The following is a 23,816-nucleotide window of genomic DNA, read 5'->3' as shown; positions in this document are numbered from 1 at the left end:
ATATTAACACTATTGCCCAGAGCAATAACTAGAATGATTAGCACTTGGGACAACAGTGAATGTGGACGTCGTCCTGCACAGACCGAGAGACGGCCGCATTGCTGCTCACATAGCACAAGACAGAGATGTGGTGCAGACTAGATGGGCCAAGCGGTTCTTATCTGCCGTCAAATTCTATGTTTCTATGTGGGTAACCAGTAAATGTAATTATGTGCTGGCATCCAATTCTCCCTAGCCTGAGTACACTGAATGGCTAAGCAGTCGCCCCTTTTAACCACCCCACCTTCAGTTCAAAAATGCATGGCGTACCCAAATAAAGAGAGGAGTCTTCCCAACCAATCAGGTGCAAGAACAACATGCCGAAACAGGGATCCGTGCTAAACGTGCAAGTGCTAAAAAGTGTTTTCAAAGTGTGAAATGTTTTCTGAGTGCACGGCCTGGCCTGACAGAGCGCTCTTTCATATAACCTCCACCGGATCAATGGTCTCCCTTACAGCAAGAAGCGCCTGCGGTGTGTTTTGCATTGGCACAGAAACTGCATTGTCTGATAAGAAAGAGATCACAGCAAGTCTTGTTGACAAGCACAAATATTTTTATTGTACGTCAAGAGGAGAGTCCGCTCTGAGGACAGTCTTAACAGAGTGAAAGGAGCGTTTATGGTAGAAAATAATGTAAAATGAAACAACTATATTAATTGGACCAAGGGAATGGAACATGCTGCTTTAACCAACTGTAAATATATTCATTATTCTGATAACCCCTTAAGAGCAAAACCGGCAAACAACACATTGCCGGTCGTTGGGGGCCATTAGATCAATACCCAGGTTAATATGATCACAAACGCCTATTAGACTAACAGCATCCTGCATTTCATCCACCTACTGCTGGTGTATAACACTCAAATGTATTCACTTTCCATCCAGTACCACTTCACCTTCCCAGCTAAACAGAGTGGAGGCAGCGATTGTATGTGCTGATCCAATGGCCATGGGAGCTAAGCCTAACAGTAATCTGGAACTAGTGACATCACTGAAGATCTTATGACTAATATTCATGAAGACTGAGTAATATTCATGAGGACTGACTAGTATTCATTAAGCCTGACTCTTATACATGAAAACGGACATATTCATGAAGCCTGACCATTCGTGAAGGCTGACTATTATTCATGAAGTCTATTATTCATGAAGACTGACTAATATTCATGAGGTCTGACTATTATTCATGAAGACTCATTTTCATGTAGCCTATTACAAAGCCATACGTATATTTATGAAAGTTGATGGATATTCATGAAGCACGACCATAAATCCTGTAGCCTATTATTCATGAAGACTGACTAATTTTCATGAAGCCTGATTAATAGTCATGAAGCCCGACTAACAGTCATAAAGCCTGATTAGTATTCATGAAACATGAGTATTATTCCTGAAGACTATTATTCATGAAGACTATTATTCATAAAGCCTATTATTCATGTAGACTGACTAATATTCATGAAGCCCGACTAACATTTATAAAGCCTGAGTAGTATTCATGAAACATGAGAATTATTCCTGAAGACTAACATTCATGAAGCCTGACTATTATTCTTAAAGACTAACATTCAAGAAGCCTCAATATCATTCAGAAAACACTGGATTCCCGATGAGCTACATTTTCATAATTATTGGTTCAGCCCATAAAATCGTTGCCCTAAGTGTGTAGCAGACAGGTCCTCTTTATGTATACACGTCTACTAACCTTCTATTTTTCATCCTGCCTAATGTAGGACTTTCTTGTGTTCTGGTTTTTGACTCTCACATTCTGTAAATCTATATAACGTTTATTTTCCTAGAATATAGACTTCTGATGCATCTCAAGTTCCAATACTAGTGGATACAGCAACCTGTGGTGACAATTACACAAGCACGTGGTGACAATTACACAATTACAGGCAGAGAAAACAACTTCATATGCCTTAAGTCAATATAGGAGGAATTTGTCAGCAAACTCACAGCTAAACATAATAAGCCAGCTTCCCATTTATCTCAATGCAGGTCCAGATCTGTATATGTAACTGGTGTTAGCCCTTCAGTCATCTCCTCAACCTTCTCCGACACCGGACAGGCATAGTGAATCGCATAGAAATAAAAACTGCTATGGAACCAAGACCGGATTTATCTAGTACAGGGAATTCACACTAGTTTCTTACTTTTTATTGGCTAGAAGATAATATGATTATGGGCTGCAGCATAACCGTATAGGGGAGGCAAAAGTACTATAAAAAGATTAAGCCACAACTTTGCTAGGAGTTGGTCTCAGTAGCAGTAATTCTACTTTATATATAAGCAACAGTTGGTGGGTCTATCATAAGAATAAATATGAAATGATGCAAATATTCAAAAGTATTAAAAAAAGAAAAACTACCAAACTTGCTTTATTAGCCAGTAGTAGCATTCATATTAATTGTGTCTCCACTTTAGACATTGGGTTGTTGCCCATCGTATAATAATGTTTAGGAAGACTTGTGTTAGCCAGTTTTAGTACGATCCCTCCACCTGTTCTGCTGGTATCGCGGTGCTAAGATGAGTTTAGGATCATTTGCATTAAAACAAAAACTTGGAATTTTAAAGGGATTTTTTTTTTACACGTAACTGAATTCTAAAAGGTGCTCCCAGAATTCCACAGCACGTGTTGCAGAGCTTTCCCGTCAAAGCAGTTATCATCTTGTTAGACAATGCTGCATGGCTAGGTTATGCTGGCTCTGAGTAGTCCCGCTAGCTAAAGGGTATGCCCGGTGTGCCTGGTGAATCAAAGCGGTTGTCTATTTTGGGACAGTGTTGTGTATTTAGGTTATGCCCGTTCTGCGTAGTCCTACTAGGTAGGTATAGGACTTGGTATGCTCATAATTCCTATAACGGACTGATGTCCCAGTCACAGACAGAAAGGAGAGGAGGACACTGTCGACACTATTGTGGGTGGACCTGATTGAGTCCAGCTATCTAAAACAAAAATTACAAATTGGTTGTTCTCTCACCGCATTACACAAGGATGCATCAGAGAGATTGCAGTGAACTGGAATTCTTCTTACACCTCATACCACACATTTACTGTCAGGGTGACTTCTCCAAATGGTAACCTTTCTTCCCTCTCCACTTGGACAATTACATTGTAGTTGGAGAAGACATGGAACCCAACAGAATGAGGTTAGGAGTACAGTAAGGGTGGAATAACAGTGCTCTGCAATATTATCTAAGAAAATAATATGAATGACATGAGAAGGTCCCTCACACATTTTAACTTCCTGCAGCACCAGAGTGACCAGTCATCTGTTGATACCTCTAGGACAGAAAGGTGACACACCTTGACAACATACTGTAAGTAGAGTGGCCTGCAAGTTTTTCGAAAGCAGGTTGCCTCCATCACCAAAAGATCGCAGGACCTTTATATAGTGTTGATACACTCTTTTTTTCTTTTTTTATGTTTTAAATATGAGAGGGGTTTAGTTGAAGAGTTAATTTTTTTTATAGCGGTTCTTTGGTGCCTCTCCGCAGCCAGTGACATCACAGTTGAGGCCTGAAGGCTTTTTACTTATGCTGCTAATTAGATCAGGTAGCTCATGTGTTATGGCCTTCTCGATCTTCTCTAAGAGACAGCCACCCATGTAGGAGCATTGTTGGGTCAGAAGCTTGAAGCCTGTAATGGGGTTTACTCCAAAGAAATCCTTGTAGGCCTCTCGGTTGGGAAGATCAAACTTGCTGACATTGGTTTTAGCCACGATGGACTTGAAGATGAAATATTTATCAGGGTCTTCTATGATGTCCTTGAATACAAGTTCTCCATCACTGAAGAAAGTCATCTTTTCCTTATAGGTCTGAAGATACCGGTCCACCAACAATGCATGGATTCGGACTCTGATAGCATGTTGGCGTATAAAGGCAATCTTGTTTTCAAGCCTGTTCTCAATGACTTGGGTGAGATCTTCTAGAAGGGAGATCTCTTCTTTCAGGAATAGTTCCTTGTGCGTTTCTGGATGGTAGTCTTCTGGCCAGAAAGAGCTGACATAAACCCTTGGTGGCTCAGTCACGTTGATCAGAGGTGCCAAGCTCCAGAACAGGGCTCCATAAACCCTCATGAGTTCTTGGGTGGCCAGACTGTCTGCCTTGTTCAGAATGATACGGATCTGAGACTCACGTCCTTTCAGCTGGCGGAAGAGCATCTCCAACTCAAGGCCAACATCCAGTTTGGTTGGGTCAAACACCACAAAGATTAGATCAGCTCGGTCAATGAACCATTGGCATACATCATTAAATGGATAACCTGTCAAAAAAAAGTTTAGATGGGTGATTAGTTATGATATAGAATAATTTATTACTTTTCAGTTGTGTGTGTGTTAGATACAAGTTAGTGGGATTATAAGGAAATAGCGTAAAATCACTTCCATTTTACTTTATTTTGTACGGCAACTGCAAAAGTTGTTGAAAGAAACATGAATTGGTCAGTTCCATTAACCACAAGGTGGCTTGTCCTGCAACTAAGTGCATGCATATGATGCATTTATCATAGCCCAGGACTTGCAGAATTTTATTCACAGAAATGGGGACTCGATGCATACTGCCAGCTTTCCACGCCTTTGCAATGGCACTTTTCCACGCCATTGCAATGGCACTTTGCCCCACTAATTCCCATTTGAATCAACCCCCGTAAGGTTTTAATTTTATTGGATGACTAAACTGATTGTATTCAAAGTGTTAAGGAGATCTTCAAGGGATCATGATATGCCTGATGAAGAGACTTAACATAGCCTCAAGTGCTTACTATGTAAGGGGGCATCCAATTCAGTGCAATGAACATGATATGCCATTCTGGAACGGCACATTGCATTTGAGGGCATCGCAAGTTTTCCCTCGCACATCCGATGTGAGCCCTACGTATAAGCCCAGCAACACATCGCGTTCTACTGAACTTTCACCTGAATCTGCTCAGTCATAATTTAAGATGAATTGTGTTTGTTTTCTTAATTCCTTGTTGCATAAAAACTCAACAAAAAAGATAATAATACCAAAAAGATCATTACTAATTATATCCCCATGCTATGTATTCACTTTTTGCCTTCAATGTCTTCATCTGTACAGACCGTACCTCTTTCTTGCTGCTTGCGATTCTCAATAATTCCCGGGGTGTCCACAAATGAGACTCTTTCCAGGAGTTTGTGGGGAATTTCAATGCCAATGAGCTTCTCTAGAAAATTCTGCCCAAACTTCTCCAACGGGGAGAAGGACCGAGCACTGTCAGCAGCCATCACAATGCCCTCAATGGTCTTCAGCTTTGGCCCATGCATGAGGACAGTAAATTCAGAAGTTGTGGGTTCAGCACCTACCAGAAATGTAACAAAGACAACAGTTTTCAGTAGGGTTCAGTGGATACACTGAATATTTCTGCACATCATTAAGGTGACTCCAAAATTACCTGTGTACAATTGATGGGGTGTCTCATCCAACCCCAAGAGGTAGTTGATCATGGTGGACTTGCCAACACTCCACGGTCCCAAAAACAACACCATTGGCTTGGAAGTGATCTCTCCATCTGATGAAGGGATAGGAAGAATGTTTTACTAAGATTTAATGAATACCAATTAAGAATGATGGCAATAAAAGAATGCAGAATTCTATATACCAGATGTCAAATGAAGCACTGCTACATAAAACACAATGAGAACTGTCAGACATTTACCTGCAGGATGCAACAGAACCCTCAACACTGCTGTAACTCATCCAATATCCAAAATAAACATTCAGGGGAATATAAGTTACACCAAGAACCCAAAGGTGGTACGTTGTGGCCACACCCCAGTGGGTATTGAGGCTGTCAATACTTACATCCACCTTTTTGGACTTTCTTTTGTAATCAAATGCAGTAGACCTATACAAGAAATTAACTTTGAAGCATTGGTTAGATAGGAGTCTATTCATGAAGCAGTGAAAAGATTGGAGAAGTGATCCAGTGGAGAAGTTGCCCTTGGCAACCAATCAGCTACTCTGTATAATTTTATAGTATGCAAATTCTAAATGTGACATCAATGCTGATTGGTTGCCATTGGCAATTTATCCACAGGCTCACTTCTCCACGCTTTCATGAATAGACCCCCATACTCTCTCTAGATCCAGCTCAGCAACCTTTCAGTTAAGAGTTAATTCCCTGTCAGTCCCTTACTGATATCACACGGCCGACCTCACCCCTTCTCCAGAGTCAAAGGGGGTAGATTTACTAAAGCTTCTCAAACACACAAGTGATGATGTTGCCCATAGCAACAAATCAGTTTCTATTATTTTCTAGAATCCCATGGATAAATTATAGATAAAATCTGATTGTTTGCCAGTTTTAATTTTTAGGACGTTTAGTAAATCTACACCAGAGCTTATTTCCAAGAGGGTAGATCTTCGTGTTCGGCACTTGGGCCGCATGACTGTATCTAATGGGACCTAATGACCAGATTTTCAGCCATGTACGACGAACTTCCCATGGATCATTTTCGGGCTTGCTGATCACTTTGGGGTGCAAAGAGCTGCAATATCCAGGCAACTAGTCTATACCAGCACTGAAAACGTGGGAAGTGTTTGTTGCACCATTGTCTGTGGTAGCCATTGGGATTTCCACTGACTTGTGGGGGTCTAATAACTAAAATATATTTTGAGTGGTACTTTATATAGAGGATTTGCATGAAATGCTAATTATCCATTTGTTAGTAATTAGCCAAAGTCATACATTACATAGCTCCTCATCAAAAGAGAAGTAGGCCTAATGGTAGCAAGCTGAAGCCAGCAGGCGAGTGGGCAAAGCTCAGTCATGCCAGGTCAGCAGAGGCAGATGTCAGAGGGAGCAGACACACCAGCTGAGGAGGCCAGGCAGGATAAAGGCACAGCTATACCCACCTATGGCCGAGTCAGCGAGAGTACGTCCGTGATAAGCTGTTAGCAGATGGGAGGGAAATGACATGTTAACATTTAGTCACAAGACACGTGAAAGCTACCCACTGGCCCAATATGAAGCTGCCCCATCCACCCTTCCACACAAGTGGTGGCCACAACCATGTGAAAGGGGGTAAAGATTGGAGGCTGAGCAAGCCGTATTGTCCCTGTTTTCTTTGCTATCAAATAATAATAATAATCCATTCATCTGCTGTTTATTAGCAGAATGTTTGCATCTTTGTCCATTTTATCAGTGATGAGCTGATAAGTGGCGCTTAGAGGGGACGGCTGTACCAGCAACAAATATGAGCTAGTACAATGGGAAGCGGTCGTTAGGTCGACAAGCATTAGGTCAACATACATTGGGCCAACCACTGAAGGTCGACATGGTCACTAGGTCGACATGGTCATTAGATTTACATGCACTAGCTCGACATGCAAAAAGGTCGACGTGAGTTTTTCACAATTTTTTTTAATTTTTTCATACTTAACAATCCACATGGACTACAATTGCCAATTATAGTCCACGTGGATTGTTAAGTATGAAAAAACTAAAAAAATTGGGAACGGTAACCTGTGCCAAGCGCAGCTGTAGCGGAGCGAGGCACCTTGCCCGAAGCATGGCGAGCGAAGCGGTGCACTAATTGGGGTTCCCCATCACTTTACGAAGAAAACGACACCAAAAACAGTAAAAAAAACTAATGTTGACCTAATGACCATGCCGACCTAATGCATGTTGATCTTCAGTAGTCGACCCAATGTATGTTGACCTAATGCATGCCGACCTAATGAACCACACCCAGTGCAATATAGCATCAACTGTTCCCTTTACATTTCAGCTGCATAACGTCGTCAAACAACTTACTGTGTGTGTCATTTTCTGTGGGTGCCCATGATGGCGTCCTGTAAGTCACGTGACTAAGCTTATGACATCTGCTTACAGTCTCAGTGATCGCTGAAGTAGCTACACATACATCAGCCATATGGGTGGCCGATAAAAGGTCGGTAGTCAATAGATCGATACTATATGGTTGACACGTATTTGGTCGACAGGTACAAAAGGCCGACAGGTTCAAAGGGTCGACATCACAATGGTCGACACACATATGGTCCACACAAGTTTTTTTTGAGGGGGGGAGGGTTACAACTTTTTAATAATTTACCATCCACGTGGACTACGATCGGTAATAGTAACCTGTGCACCTTACCCAAAGCGTGGTGAGTGAAGCCATTCCACAAGGGTACACGTTTCTGCTAATTTGGCTTAGATATGGTTAAACCTACAAAATTACACAATAAGCAAGAAAAAGAGATGTGTGTCAACCATATTTTTGTCTACAAATTCAATATTGACATTTTTGACCCTGTCGACCTTTTGTACTGTCGACATTTCACACACGTCGACCTTTTAACCTTGTCGATCTGATGCATGTTGGCCATTAAGTGTCGACCTATTCATTGTTGATCTTTTAATCCACGCCTCGGTCACATATCACACAAAGAAGGCTCTGCCAAAGAGTCCCACTGAATGTTAGTCCATTTCTGTCAGATTATGTTACTTCCATCAATAAATGTAACATATCACCTACAGAGACCAGGCAAAGTAGACGGAGACACCAGGGCAAAAGAGAAAAAGACAATCATATTTAATAAATGGGAATCACAGTCAGTTCTCTTGAAACCGGCTGCCTGTTGTCCAGGATTTGTCAGGCTGGCAGTCCGTCTGCAGTCATCCTACTTCGCTAATAGTGCTATAGAAAAAAATGACATATAGGTCTATTTACTAAGCCTTGGATGGAGATAAAGGTGGTCATTCCGAGTTGATCGCTAGCTGCATTTGTTTGCAGCGCAGCGATCAGGCTAAAAAACGTCAGTTCTGCGCATGCGTATGCGGCGCAATGCACACGCACGACGTACGGGCACAACGAATGATGCACAGGGTCTAGCGATGCATTTCAGTCGCACTGGTTGCCGCAGAGTGATTGACATGTAGTGGGCGTTTCTGGGTGTCAACTGACCGTTTTATGGAAGTGTTTGGGAAAACGCAGGTGTGCCAGAAAAAACGCAGGCGTGGCTGGGCAAACGCTGGGCGGGTGTGTGACGTCAAATCCGGAACTGAATAGGCTGAAGTGATCGCAAGCGCTGAGTAGGTTTTGAGCTACTCTGAAACTACACAAACATTTTTTGCATGCGCTCTGCGATACAACCGTTCATACTTCTGCTAAAATACACTCCCTAGTGGGCGGCAGCATAGCATTTGCACGGCTGCTAAAAACTGCTAGCGAGCGATCAACTCGGAATGACCCCCAAAGTGCCAGCCAATCAGCTCCTAACTGCCATGGCAGTTAGGAGCTGATTGGTTGGGACTTTATCTCCGTCCACTTTATCTCCATCCAAGGATTAGTAAATAGACCTCATAATCTGTTTTTGTGTCCTCTAAAGACAGGAACCTCTTTATTCCTAAGACTGGGTGCTGTAGCCCTAGTTTTAAGAAAATATTTTGTTGTAGGTGTATTTATGAAACGTAAAGATGCGCTATTCTTGTGCTCAGTTAGGAGAAAATGTATCAACCTTCTAATACCCCTTTTCTACCAAATGTATAACCCAAGTTATTGCCGGAGCAACCAGCGTTGAGGTTTGATGGATCAAAATGACCCAGGTTGCATTACTTGGGAATCCGACCCTGGTAGCACCCACCCAGTTGGCCCGTTGTGTGAATGGTTTGACCAGGGTCATCCAACTCAGGTTACGCTAAAAGCATACATAGATCCGGATCACTGGCGCCAGAAAATGATGTCATCTCCAGGTGCTGGCAGATGGAATACCGGACAATAACCCCAGTCCAGCCTACGGTATGAATGGGGTTTCAAGCCGCTATGACACAGCTTGAAACCATGTTTGATTACCTAGGTCGAACCCAGGTTTTTGGTGGAAAAGGTGTATAAAGGTTTGGGTTACCGGTGGTCGGGATCTTGGCATTCAGCATGCCGACGCCGGGATCCCGGGCCACCAGAATGCCAGCAGGAGGGCGAGCTCAATGAAGCCCCTTGCGGCTCTCGACGAGGGGTGGTGGCTCGCTGCGCTCACCACAGGTTCTATTCCCACTCTATGGGGTAAATTTACTAAGATGGGAGTTCTATTTAAGATGGGATGTTGCCCATAGCAACCAATCAGAATCTAGTTCTCATTTATCTAGCACCTTCTAGAACATAATACCTGGAATCTGATTGGTTGCTATGGGCAACATCATATCTTAAATAGAACTCCCGTGTTAGTAAATTTACCCCTATGGGTGTTGTGGACACCCACCAGTGGGAATAGCTCTCGGCCCCGTGATGGCATTCTGGCGGCCCGGGATCTCGGCGTCGGTATGCTGACCGCCGGGATCGTGACTACATCCCGTATAAAGGGCCATTCAATGAAAATGAGTAAAAATGTCCTTTACGTGATATTGTAATAATAAATAATCTGTAGCTGTGCGTCTTCTGAGTTTTCCAAATAGGTTGACAAATTAAATCATAGCTCTCATAGGTTTCCTTAAAAAAAAAATGACACAGGCTCTTAATTTGGAGTTGAGGGGAAGTAACAAGTAGAAGTTTCCTTTACAAAACGGTGGAAAACTGAGAATTTTTAATTTCTACCTTAAAAATAAGCTTAATTAGGCACTTTGAAATTACATTCATCTTTTAAAAAAAGAACCTGTCTTGTGTTAAGTTTTAACAAAATTGATATACCTTTGTGTCCATATTTATAGTCGCACAGATCTTGGAGAAGCGGATCTGAGGTGTCAATGTGTATAGAACCGTGAAGATAAACTGGGGGCATGTGTTGATGTTTTTGATGATTGTGGTATCTTTTGCTCCAGAAATATCTATACGGTAGACCTATCGGTTCTCGAAGGTGGTCCCCAAGGCACCCCAAAGGTCCAGGTATATCCATGGCTCAGCACAGATGGTTAATTAAAATTAACTGTGGTACTAATTAAGGGGGACATGTACTAAGCAGTGATAAAAGTGAACCAATCAGCTGCTCTGTATACTTTTATAGTATGCAAATTTTAAATGTTACGTCAGTGCTGATGGGTTGCCATGGGCAACTTCTCTACTGGCTCACTTCTCCACTTTTATCACTACTTAGTACATCTCCCCCTAAGTCTCTTGTGGCCAAGCATGGATATACTTAAAACCTAGACCGTTGGGGTATCCTGAGGACCGCAATTGGGAACCTTTGTGTTAGACTGAAGGCTGCATGTATTTTAAGATTTGCCAAGCTCAGAATAAAAGCATGATAACAGGAGCGTACAGATACATCTTTGTTGATATGCAAACTGGGGATTTTTACATTCAACTCTAAAGTCGTCCCTGTGTCCTTCATTAACTCTGCTGTTTCCAATGTTACGCCTACTGCCTGGACACTTGCTTTCAGAATAGGACCATTTACTGCATGCTGAAGAGAAACATATTTACCTGAAATCTCATACTGTCTCAACTCGCTGTATTTGTAAGACAGTTCCAGAGGTTTGATAGCAGAATGGTAAATTTTCCTGAGCCTTTGCAGTATCACTGAAAAGAGACAAGGAACATAAGAACCAAGAGGGAAAAACCAGTGGTTATACCCCTTTCACACAGAAAATGAAACTAGCGGGTGAAGCAGTTCTACCCGGTAATTTGCCGAAAAACACGGGTCCATTTTTCTGTGTGGAAGGGTCAAACCAGGTTGAAATTCCCAGGACTTCAACCAGGAGTTTACCAGGGTTGTAGACCCGGGAATTTAGACCTGGTTTGACCCTTTCACACACAGATGAAATACCCGTTTTGATCCGCTATTACCGGGTAGAAATTCTTGACCCGGTAATTTCCTTCTCTGGGGTAGATGTACTAAGCCTGAAAAGTGATAAATATCACTGTGATAAAGCACCAGCCAATCGGCTCCTAACTGTCATGTCACAGGCTGTGTTTGAAAAATGACAGTTAGGAGCCGATTGGCTAGTACTTTATCACTGTGATATTTATCACTTTTCAGGCTTAGTACATCTGGCCCTCTGTGTAAAATCAGGGGTCAAGCAGAGACCGGCAAAACGACCCGGCACTGAAATGCTGGATAATTGCCGGGATTTCTGTCTAAAAATGGTATAATTAATGTTACCAGGAACAAATGATCAGAAGCATTAGGCAGACATGCCCATACAACATCTGACAAAGGTCACTCAACCAGAGCTCCTAGCATCTAGATCTCTGTCTCGTTTGTCCATCTCAGACAGTTGTCAATTGTGACCAGACAACTGGATTGTATAGGGCCTAGATCATTCAGCGGCTGGTGCCTGCACTCAGTGGCAAATCGCGGTCAGTAGTCACCCAGACGAATTCCCCATCAACCTTGGTCCACAGCTGATGGTCCCAGAAACAGTGATAGGTGTGTGTGTGTGTGTGTGTGTGTGTGTGTTTGTGTTTGTGTGTGTAGGGTTAGAAGAAAGATGATCTAGCATCATGACCAACGCATTGATGAGGGAACCTAACAGTGTTTGATCCAAGAAATCACGGGAAAGTATCTTTACCTCTGATGTCTCAAAGCTATCAATGAAACATGTGGCTCTGTCTCCTGCAAAACGTACTATTTTCAACTCTCCAAGTGGGCCTTTCGAGCTTCATTTCCATTGCGGCCCATTTATATCCATCTCATACTAAAAGATGCTCAGGGACATTGAGTTAAAGCAGATGATGGACCTACCACCGATAGATGCATTTCTCCACTGAAGATGACAATTGTCATGTGTCCATACCTGAATAGTCATCTGCTGGTTTCTCATCTGACAGCTTCAGGGTGTTGTCTATGTGGCTCCTGTCCCTCCTAGTGATCTCTTCCGAGTCGTCCACATCATCTGCGGGGAAAAATAAGAGCAGCGAATCAGATCCCAGTATCACTGGGTCCCACCTAAGTAGTTATGTGCGTGATGTTTCTGTTCCCACACATCAACCACACAGTTACGAGGGTGTATATCCCTTTACAGTAAGGTGCAACTGCTGTCTCTAGGCAACGGAGGCAGCCATTTTGTGGCCTGGAATGATGTTGATGGGAATACTTATTACTGGAATTCACTAGGGAGTCACTGATGAGGCAGGACTGACTGGCTACATTCTGGGGAATTTTCATCCAGTTCACAATATGGCCCCCTCCGCCGTGTCTATGCCATTGATGCGCTTCAGCTGAAAGATCTGGATATTAATTGACTAACCAGGCAACTATATGAGGAGTAGGGGTTTATTTACTAAGAGCACAGTGCTTCTGATTGTGTTTATGTCCAAAATTTAAATGGGCAATGCTTTTATTAGGCAGAGCTTTGCTAGTAAAATCATTGCCCTTTTAAATTTCAGGCACAAACATGATCAGACACACGGGAGTTTGGGCGGACAGAGCAGTTTTTTTGCGGCTAAACCCGTCACTTATGGACGCGCACAGGGCCGGTTCAAGGGCGCTCTGCGCCCCGGGCAGGAAATGGGGCGTGGCCTAATACAGGGGGCGTGGTCAATTACGCCCCCTGTACATTAAAAGCGCCGCTTGAATGCTGAGCGGTGCGCGATGACGTCATCGCACACCGCACAGCAAAAGGTCCTCTCCACGAAGGGAAACTAGACGCTATGCGTCTAGTTCCCTTCGTAGAGAGGACCTTTGCTGTGCGGTGCGCGATGACGTCATCGCGCACCGCTCAGCAAAGTTACTCTCCAGGAAGGGAAACTAGACGCATAGCGTCTAGTTCCCTTCAGGAGGCGGACGGGGATGGGGACGGCAGCGGGCAGCGGAGGTGGACGGGGACACAGCGGGCAGCAGTGGCGGATCTTGCCACGGTGCGGCGCCCTCCAGATGGCGCCAGCGCCCTCCGGAAGGCGGCGCCCCGGGCAAAAGTACTGCTTGCCCGTGGCAAGATCCGCCACTGGACGCGCACATGTGGCACTTGTACCCAATCATCAATTGAATTGCTCTGATGGGCACCCACTAATAAATTGAATTCCCCCCATAATGCTTTAGGCAAAACACTCTTGAAAGTGTACAGCTATTTAACTTTTTTATTTCCAGTTCTGTCCACTTAGGAGAAAAACTAGTGTGCACAAATCATCCTCAGATTACGTCTATTCTGATATAAAAATAAAATATTTATAGCAGTAATAAAAGCCTGCCTTCCATGTCTTTTTAATCTCTGAACCAGTGCTTTGGTTTTCAGCCTAAGGTTACCATACAAACATACTGAAACCTTGCAACAACATAATATCTACTACACCTACTGTACATAATATAGGGGCCTAATTCAGATCTGTTAGCTCGCTAGCTATTTTTTGCAGCGATGCGATCAGATAGTCGCCGCCTATAGGGGAGTGTATTTTAGCTGTGCAAGTGTGCGAACGCGTGTGCACCCGAGCGGTACAAAAACAGTTTGTGCAGTTTCTTAGTAGGTCTGAACTTACTCAGCCGCTGCGATCACTTCAGCCTGTTCGAGGCCGGAATTGACGTCAGACACCCGCCCTGCAAACGCTTGAACACGCCTGCGTTTTTCCAACCACTCCCAGAAAACGGTCAGTTGCCACCCACAAACGCCCTTTTCCTGTCAATCTCCTTGCGATCGGCTGTGCAAATGGATTCTTCATTAAATCCACCACACAGCGACGATCCGCTTTGTACCCGTACGACGCACCTGCGCATGTGCAGTGCATACGCATGTGCAGTATTGCCCTGATCGCTGCACAGCGAAAACCGCTATCGAGCGAACAGATCTGAATTAGGCCTATAGTTCGGTGTTCAGCAGTGCTGAAAGTAGGGTGGTACGGGGTGGTATGGAGTACCATTAAGAAATATGGCGGTGGTACGCAGTACCACCCACAGTACCACCAGCCCACTGCTGGGGCATAATTTATAAGGGGCATTTTTGTAAAATGGTGTCAGTGGCACAACTGTGTGTGGCATAATATATAATAGGCATTACTGTGTGTGGTATAATATATAATAGGCATTACAGTGTGTGCCATAATGTGTAATGGGCATTACGGCGTGTGGCATAATGTGTAATGGGTATTACGATGTGTGTCATAATGTGTAATAAGCATTACGGTGTGTGGTATAATGTGTAATAAGCATTACAATGTGTGGCATAATGTGTAATAAGCATTACGGTGTGTGGTATAATGTGTAATAAGCATTACAATGTGTGGCATAATGTGGCCATGCCCCTATTGTCATGTAGCCACTCCCCTAATTTTGTGTGGCCACGCCCCCTCATGACATGTGACCACACCCATTTTTACTATCAGTACCACTAAGAAAAAATTCTACTTGCACCACTGGTGTATAGCCATACTTATGGGAGAGAGTCAGTGTTCCACTGGTGACAGTTCTACTGGTAATACGTCAAACTATGTGCAGCATATTACGGACACAACCAATATGACACATTTATAGTACAGAATGTATGTAATATGCCAGATACAGTGGTATGTAATCCATTACATATACAGTACAGTTGTATGTTGCATTTCTAGTGCTGCGGAAGAGTAGTACATGATGTATTTACGTTACCAGACACATATATGATACCATACAGTACTCTAGTTATTACACGGTGCGTGGTGGTTAGTGGTCCCTCTAGTGGAGAATATGTTTTATAATTGCTTTTCAGAAATGTAGAACAACAGTAGTACTTGATTTTATGCGTCACAGTTAAAGAAAAAAAAGTAATTATGTTAGGATTAAATCATTTTGATTTCTCGAAAGTAAAAGAAAGTTACATTTTAGAGGGGTGGGTGGGGGTGGGGTGTCCATTTGTGCGCATTACTACTTATTATGGTTGTTAATCTTCACTTAGTTTTCTGTAAGCTATTGACCAATAGCTTTTGATATTTTCTCTTTGGGGTGCAAGGAGAAATTAGCAAAAGTTATCGGTCGCAGAGTGTGCCCCGACCGTTCCGGTGGCACTCTGCACACAACGCGCTGAAGTGTGCTGCCCTTTAAGTGTATAAATAGTAATTATTTGCTTATGAAGGTTTACTCAGATTATCGGAATGCCTAACCTTTTACGGCTGGCTTTGATTCTAATAATCCCTCTTCTGATACATTTTCTGTGTTTAATATTCCCTTAACATCTGGTTTTGTTTCTTCTGCTCTGTTTTTTTTTGATGTCTCGCCATTTATATCTTTAGCGTCTGGCTCTGATTCATTCGCTTGTGTCACTTCTGGTAAGTTTTCTTTGTTTCCATCACTCACACCTGAGTTTTCTGCTCCTTCTTTATCCTTTTCCGAAGACTTCTCCCATATTATTTCAGTTTTAGTAGATAACTCCAGTTCTTCTGCAGCCCCATGTACCACTTCTTCTGATGACCTTTCTCCATTTATATCATCATCATCATCATCATCATCATCATCATCATCATCATCATCAGATACTGATTTTTCTACCCTGTCTTCCTCTCCTTCTGATGCCCTATCTCCATTTGTATCATCTTCATCATCATCATCATCATCATCATCGTCGTCGTCATCATCATCATCTGACCTCCCTCCAGTTTTATCATCCTCAACAGTTGACTCTTCTGCTACTCCTTTCTCAACCTCTGATGAATGCCCTCCATTTATATCATCAACTTCCAATGATAATTCCACTTCAGTTTCATCCTCTGGCTCTGAGCCTTCATTTTTCTCAAAGGAAAGGTCTTCGGTCTGTACACTGTCCTCATTGTGATCTATCTTTTCTTCTTCCTTCTCATCTTTTCGCTTAGCATTCTCTGATTTTTTATGCAATATTTCTCCAAGTATTTGGTTCTCTTCTTCATCTGAGATGTCTTTGGAATCTTCCTGGTCGATATCCTCAGTCTGCGTTTTAATAGACTCCTGGTCTCCGTCAATGTTCGGCTTCCCAGCAGTTAATGTGTCCAGCGACACATTTACAGATTCCTGGCCCTCTCCAGATTTTGACTCCTGTGGTGACACAATCAAGTCTTCTTCATTCCCAGTTATATCTAGGCTAGGTTGTTTCTCCTCTTCCTCAATACTGTTCTTTAGAGCACTCAAGCTGGTTTCTTGATCTGCCTTATCTTCGTCATCTTCAGGTTGAGAGTCTTTCTTTTGTACAATATCTCCTATAGCCTCTAATAGAAGTTCCTCTGTAACAGTCTTTTCATCAATATCGTTATCTCCAACTATGGGATCCTTACTGACTGTGTCATCAGATTCTTCATCTAATATGGTCTTTTCTTGGTTTTGTCCTATATCTGCTTCCTCACTGGCACCTTCTTCCAGTGTAATATTTACGGATTCACAGGGCGATGCACCTGGAGTGATGTTCTGCTTCTCCTGCCTATCTCCCACAGCCCCACAATCCTCACGCGTCTCTGGCTCAAGACCTTCTGTGTATGAGAGCAGCAGATTCTTTTCTACAAGCCTTTGCTCAGCATAAAGAGACTTGTCATCCAAGCTGGGGTCCACTGCGTCCGGTTGGCCGTCGGCAAAGCCTCCAACATCATCAGTGGCATCAGGAGGGGTGACTTGAAGTTCTAAACAGAAGACGATCAGTCAGTGTCATTGGGCCACTGGGTTCAGCAGAAGAACAGCATAGTACATCATACTATTTGTAAAGTGCATTGTTTAGTGCATTAGCTCATCAATTCAATGTCATCTTTATTCTACTGGATTTGTAGCTTCAGTCTTCACATAATCAACTTCTTCCTCTGGTTAACAATATTAGACTGTTTTGCCATGGGTTTTAAATGGGTATTAATTAAAAAGCAGTTAGTTGTGATCTACTGACATTAATGAGGCACAGTGGGGGCAGCCATTTTGGGTGCGGGACTATGTTTATTAGAATGCAGCTTATCAATTCCCCAGGAACCAGAGACAACCCTGAGGCAAGATTAAATTCATACATGCAAGTGGCATATTCACTTTATACATTTGTATTTCATGTAACGCGCAGTCAGACACGCCCTGTATTCCAGTTTGAGTGCAAACTTCCAATCAAGCTTCCAGCACCATCTCCTATATTGTATGTTTACCAATTGACCCCCGTTAATAACTATTAACCGGCATTGGAACGCAAAGGCACTCACATTTTTTAGTTTATTTTCACCAATATTGCCCATATATATATTTCCTCGCTTCTACCTCCCATTAGTTCCGACACATTTAATTTGATTTGTGAAACTCCTGGAATCTTTAGTTTTAGGTAAGTTTGCAAAAGATAGGCAGTAGCAGAGCGGCATTGATATGTGTACTAGCTTTGCGGAAAGCTTGGGGACTGCTGGAATAATCAGTAGAGGGCTAAACAAACTAAATAAAAGTTTTAATTACTATCAGAGCCGGCCTTAGGCATAGGCAAACTAGGAAAATGCCTAAGGCATTTGGTATGCCTAGGGGCATCAGCAGCTTCTGTTGATTAATATGATATGCGGCATGCCTATATTCTGTGTGTAGCATTTCATATGCAGATACAGCCACAGTCTCACACAGTATATTGGCATGCTGCATATCATTTTAATCAGCAGAAGCTGCTTGTGCATCCTTAGCCACATAGCAATGCAAATAAGATGCATTTTCATCAAAAAAAAAGGTGCCCAACGTTAGCATTGAGGCAAGATTTATGAGGACACATCTGTATCCAAGCAGAAGCAGAGGTCACAGTGTTAGCGGCCGTGTGAGTGCTGTGTGTGAGTGGGTTGGTTGTGCAGTAGTGTTCGGCATATGTGTAAGGGGCACTATATGTGTCATGTGTAAAAATGCATTATTAATGTACAGCAAATGTGTAAGGGGCACTGTGTGTCATGTGTATAAGGGCATTAATAATGTGCGGCATACAGTATGTGTAAGGGACATTATGTGTATAAGGGCATTAATAAATGTCATAATGTTTAAGGCGCATTATGTTTATAAGGACATTAATAATGTGTGTCATATGTGCAAGGGGCATAACTGTGTGGTATTATGTGTATAAATGCATTACAGGTTGAGTATCCCATATCCAAATATTCCGAAATACGGAATATTCCGAAATACGGACTTTTTTGAGTGAGAGTGAGATAGTGAAACCTTTGTTTTTTGATGACTCAATGTACACAAACTTTGTTTAATACACAAAGTTATTAAAAGTATTGTATTAAATGACCTTCAGGCTGTGTGTATAAGGTGTATATGAAACATAAATTAATTGTGTGAATGTACACACACTTTGTTTAATGTACAAAGTTATAAAAAAATATTGCCTAAAATGACCTTCAGGCTGTGTGTATAAGGTGTATATGTAACATAAATGCATTCTGTGCTTAGATTTAGGCCCCATCACCATGATATCTCATTATGGTATGCAATTATTCCAAAATACGGAAAAATCCGATATCCAAAATACCTCTGGTCCCAAGCATTTTGGATAAGGGATACTCAACCTGTACTAATATGTGGCATTATGTGTATAAGGTGCTCTAATGTGTGGCGTAATGTATAGAAAGGGCACTACTGTGAGGTCTAATGTGAATAAAGAGCAATATGGTGTGGTGTAATGTGAATAAGGAGCAATTCAGTATGATGTAATGTGAATAAGTGGCACTACTGTGAGGAGTAACGTATATAAGGTATAGTGGTACTACTGTGTGATGTAACGTGAATAAGGGACACTATTGCATGACATAATGTAAATAAAGTTGCACTAATGTGTGTCGTAATTTGAATTGGGGGTACTATTGTGTGGCCATGCCCCTTGCCAGCAAAAACACACCCCTTTTTGGGCTGTGCGCTGAATGTGCACACTGTTCCTATTTAAAATATAGGGGGGTAGGAAAACTTAAATTAAGGACTGCTATGGGTGAGGGGTGATGGTGCTGGGAAAGGGTTGCACTGTCGGAGGCAGAACTAGTGGTGGTGCTAGGGGGCACCAGCCAAAATCTTGCCTAGGGCATCATATTGGTTAGGGCCGGCTCTGCTTACTATAAAGAGACATAAAAAAGCACTGTGTCTTCCCCAGTCCTTTCTCGGCTGTGCAATGTACGGTAACACAGGCTGACAGAAGGACCAAGAACATAAGTAAACTCTGGAGCCGGGCAAGGTTTAACACTGTTATTCGCATCACGCGGAATGTGGATATAGCATACATTGTTGTAGTTGTCTGGGGGTCAGTATATTAGAGTGAGATATACTATGAACCTCAGTCACATTATGCTTTGTATGCATAATTAGGTAGGGTTGTATGAAGGCCAAAAATATTCTGCTTGTCATGATTCTGGCAAATTTAGCTGAAAGATCACAAATCCCAGTGAATTTCACTTGTATATATAAAATTACAGGAAATATGAAGACAAAAATGTTGGGACTTTTTGCCTGTTTGTTCCGACACCTCACAAAAACAACAGGATGAAGTTGAATCGCGTTGTCACTTCTGTATAGCTTAGTGAGCGGGAAATAAACTGAGGTATGTGTGATCTCCATGTGACATCAGGGAGAGGAGCAATAAAGGAAAAAACAGACGCTTGACATTCGGCGCACTGAAAGTTGGTGTTCCGATCATGCTTCTGCAGAAGTTGACTCCCCCCAGGTTGTGCAACGGAACCCAACTTAAAGTGCCTGCTCTGCAGAAGAACCTGAGGCAAATTCTAAGGGGATGTGGCGCAGGTGGGACTGTGTTTATACCACGTACACCCCCAACAATTTTCCTTTTTAATTCAAGCCCTTACAGATTCCTGTAAGCATCTGCTTCACCATGACGATCAACAAGTCACAGGGGCAAACGCTCAGGGCAGCAGGCGTAGATCTCAGGACCAGCTGCTTCTCCCGTGGGCAGCTTTAAGTGGCCTGCTCACCAGCTAGTAGCCCCAAGCATCTTTCTGTGTTAATCCCTAAGGGAAAAACTGCATATTTTGCTTACAAAGAAATTCCGTGATCAGTGTGCACAATATAAATATACATCACAGTATTAAATGGCACTGCTGTCTTTGTAAAACTTGTTCCACTGAGCCATAACAGAAATCCACGCGAGCAAAGCCACGGGCAACCTCTAGTTATATATTAAAAAGATGAAAAGTCTGCAGTGGTAAGTGCACAACATCTACAGTCACCTTTATAAAGAATTATTTAATAAGGTAACATATCAGCTGCTCTGTATAATTATATTGTATGCATATGATAAATGTTACTTCAATGCTGATTGGTTGCCATGGGCAACTTCTACACTGGCTCACTTCTCCACTCTTTTCACTGCTTAGTACATCTCCTCCTAGTCACTGTTGTTCGGCTGCTGCATGAAAATCCCGCAAAGAGGGCTCTGGCCTTTTATCCCTGGCACGCCCCTGCATTGCACGCAGGGCAAACGTTCGCACAACTTAGCAGATTTACAGTGTATTTTTACTGAGGTAAAAATACATCTGAAATCTGCTAAGTTGTCGAAAGTTTGCCCCGATTGCAATGTGTGAGGTGCCAGGAATTTCCGTGGGGACAGCAGGGAGATTAATCTCTGAGGCTATTTCGGATGGGTTCCTGACCTCTTGTTATTGTCTATAATCATTTGATGTCACACTATTTCTGCTGGCCCATTACCTAAGTGTCATCTAAAAGGGAATACCATGGCATTCAATACAGTGACACTGTGCATAAGCGTTTTAACTGGATCTTTGCATGTTACATGGCCAAGTTGTCTTCTACGGTGTCCTTCAATAAACTATTGGGGATAGGTTACTCTGTTATCAGCTATATACACACAAGGTCTGGGAACCTTTATATACGGATATGTGCATGGTACTGCTGGTTATTTCATATAAGGCAACTTGCTAATTTCATTTTATTTTATTATCGGTGTTGTATTCACTGTGCTGCTTCTGCATTTTATTCCTATTCCAACTTCAATTGTAAAGCACTATGGAGTATGCTGGTGCTATATATGTATATATATATATATATATATATATGGGAAGAGAGAACAAACCGCGCCAATATGCGATTGCCAGTCGACACTAGTAGTTAGACCAATACACTATTAGGTATAATAAATAAATAAATAAATAATTATATACCTACAGTCTCCTTTGGAGGACACTCCCTTTACTACGATAGGGCGTCTGCTACACCTTAAAAAATAAGCATTGGTAAAGTGCTTTATAGGTAATGTAGATAGGAAGGTGGATAAGGTGTTTTCGAGCGACCAATGGTGTCACATATAATTGGGGGAGACCAAAAATTACATTTAAAATATGTTTACAATTTATTATAAAAATACACCAGTAAGAAACAAGTAGAGTACCAGAACCAAAGATAAAAAACTATTTTAAATCCTTGGAGCTGGCTAAAAAATACAGAATGTTTATCATAAAATACAAAATGTAGGGACCATAAATAGCATAAAATGACAGTAAAACAAGATGAAAAAGAACCATAAAATAGCTTAACTTGAGAGGATGGGTTAAGTCTGGTAACACCCAACGCGTTTCGTCCTATCTGGACTTCATCAAGGGGTGATATGTGAGTGGGACAGCTCAAATATATATACATATACTAATGAGGAAGTAATTACTACCTCACTTCCTGTCAATTACAGGCTTAAAAACGAAAAATGCTGTTTAGAGTAACAAAATGGAGTGCTGGTAAATTCTCTATATTCTAAGTCTCAAGCTGAGGTGAACCGCTATGTTAGGAAGTCATTATTTAGTGTTTTTAAGGTGTTTTATACATTAGATGCGTCTTTTTCCCGGACTTCCGGTCCGGGCTGCGGATGACATCACATCCGCCCCACTTCCAGCGTCGGACGGCTTCTTCTGCGCATGCGCCAGCTCCGGATGACGGACCTCGGATCCTGTGCGCTACTGCGCCTGCGCCCGCCTAGTACAGCCTGTTCGGGTGACGGTGGATGTCCCAGCCCCTGTGTTGAACATGCGGCGGCCATTTTCTTGTAGTAAATTGTGTTGACAGACATTTCTTTTAGGAAATGTGCAGTCCCGGCGGCCATCTTTGATATGAGAATTCAGCTGTTATCCAGAAATGCTCGCAAACCGGAGGTGCAATTAGGAGAGACAAAAAGGAAAAAGAGAGTACTTTGAGTTTTTCATTTGCAATAGCCCATCACTAGTTACACTTGGTCCATATCCTCTTAAATGTTAAATATAGATATATTAGTATTAATAAATACTCATAAATATTAATAAATACTAAAAATTATTATACATGTCCGACATGATTTGTACGAACGGATCATAAAAGAGGGTGAAGGCTATACATAGTGACGATCGTTATCCGTGTCTTACGAATACATAGGGACTAAAATAGTCCCCCCTGCACACATATGTGTATACCTTGCATATCCACATACGTGTGTATATGCGCATACGAAAAAAACGTTCCCCGTACACATTTCTGTGCATGGCTGGATCGCCAGTATTTCCATAGTTAAAATCCGTGTTTATACGGGTGCCTTATATATTTTGCTCATTTTGTGTACCACAGAGAGTGTACCAGAGCTCCCCAGAAATGAGAGGTTAGAAATAAAAATAGAGGTATAAGCAGCCTCATATTCCTCTTTCGAACATACAGCACCCAGTCTTCCATGATGGTCACCCCTCTATGTACTGGCTGGGCCCGACACTGCTTGGCTTCCAAGATCGGGCGGAATTGGGCATCTCCAGTGTGGTATGGCTGTAGTGATAGTATGAAACCGAGGTCGAAGGAAAATGTATGAAACGGAAAGGAAAGGTAAGGACGGTCGCTCTGGTAGTCAAGAGGAGATGCAAAAGAATGGCTTACGTCATAGAAACGGGGCTATTTCATAGCCCTCGTTGAAGCCGTCTGGATGAAAGGTGTTCAGTTCAAAAAATCCAGTACATCTCCCTTCTGGATAGAAGGTTGGAAAGATCTCCACCTCTT

General features: G+C 42.4%; 1 protein-coding gene and 1 pseudogene across 2 annotated transcripts in view; both read right to left on the bottom strand.

The window, feature by feature from the left end:
• Nucleotides 1-571: 571 nt before the first annotated feature.
• SRL (sarcalumenin) overlaps nucleotides 572-23,816 on the bottom strand; it is a 67,815-nt gene continuing 44,570 nt past the window's right edge. The window contains exons 2-8 of one of the 2 annotated variants that reach the window (XM_063935021.1): nucleotides 16,004-17,482; nucleotides 12,730-12,828; nucleotides 11,417-11,512; nucleotides 6,915-6,950; nucleotides 5,452-5,568; nucleotides 5,125-5,358; nucleotides 572-4,302 (exon numbers count right to left, since the gene is read on the bottom strand). In XM_063935021.1, the coding sequence (XP_063791091.1) occupies nucleotides 3,497-4,302; nucleotides 5,125-5,358; nucleotides 5,452-5,568; nucleotides 6,915-6,950; nucleotides 11,417-11,512; nucleotides 12,730-12,828; nucleotides 16,004-17,482 (2,867 nt within the window). In that variant the 3' untranslated portion in view covers nucleotides 572-3,496. The remainder of the gene's footprint in view (nucleotides 4,303-5,124; nucleotides 5,359-5,451; nucleotides 5,569-6,914; nucleotides 6,951-11,416; nucleotides 11,513-12,729; nucleotides 12,829-16,003; nucleotides 17,483-23,816) is intronic. The other variant, XM_063935022.1, reaches the window with a different exon arrangement.
• On the bottom strand, nucleotides 23,478-23,596 carry LOC134946368 (5S ribosomal RNA; annotated as a pseudogene).

Source organism: Pseudophryne corroboree, chromosome 7 (genome assembly GCF_028390025.1).
Source record: "Pseudophryne corroboree isolate aPseCor3 chromosome 7, aPseCor3.hap2, whole genome shotgun sequence".
Taxonomy (NCBI): domain Eukaryota; kingdom Metazoa; phylum Chordata; class Amphibia; order Anura; family Myobatrachidae; genus Pseudophryne; species Pseudophryne corroboree.
The sequence above is the reverse complement of the archived record's forward strand: the minus strand, read 5'-3'. Positions and strand labels throughout refer to the sequence as shown.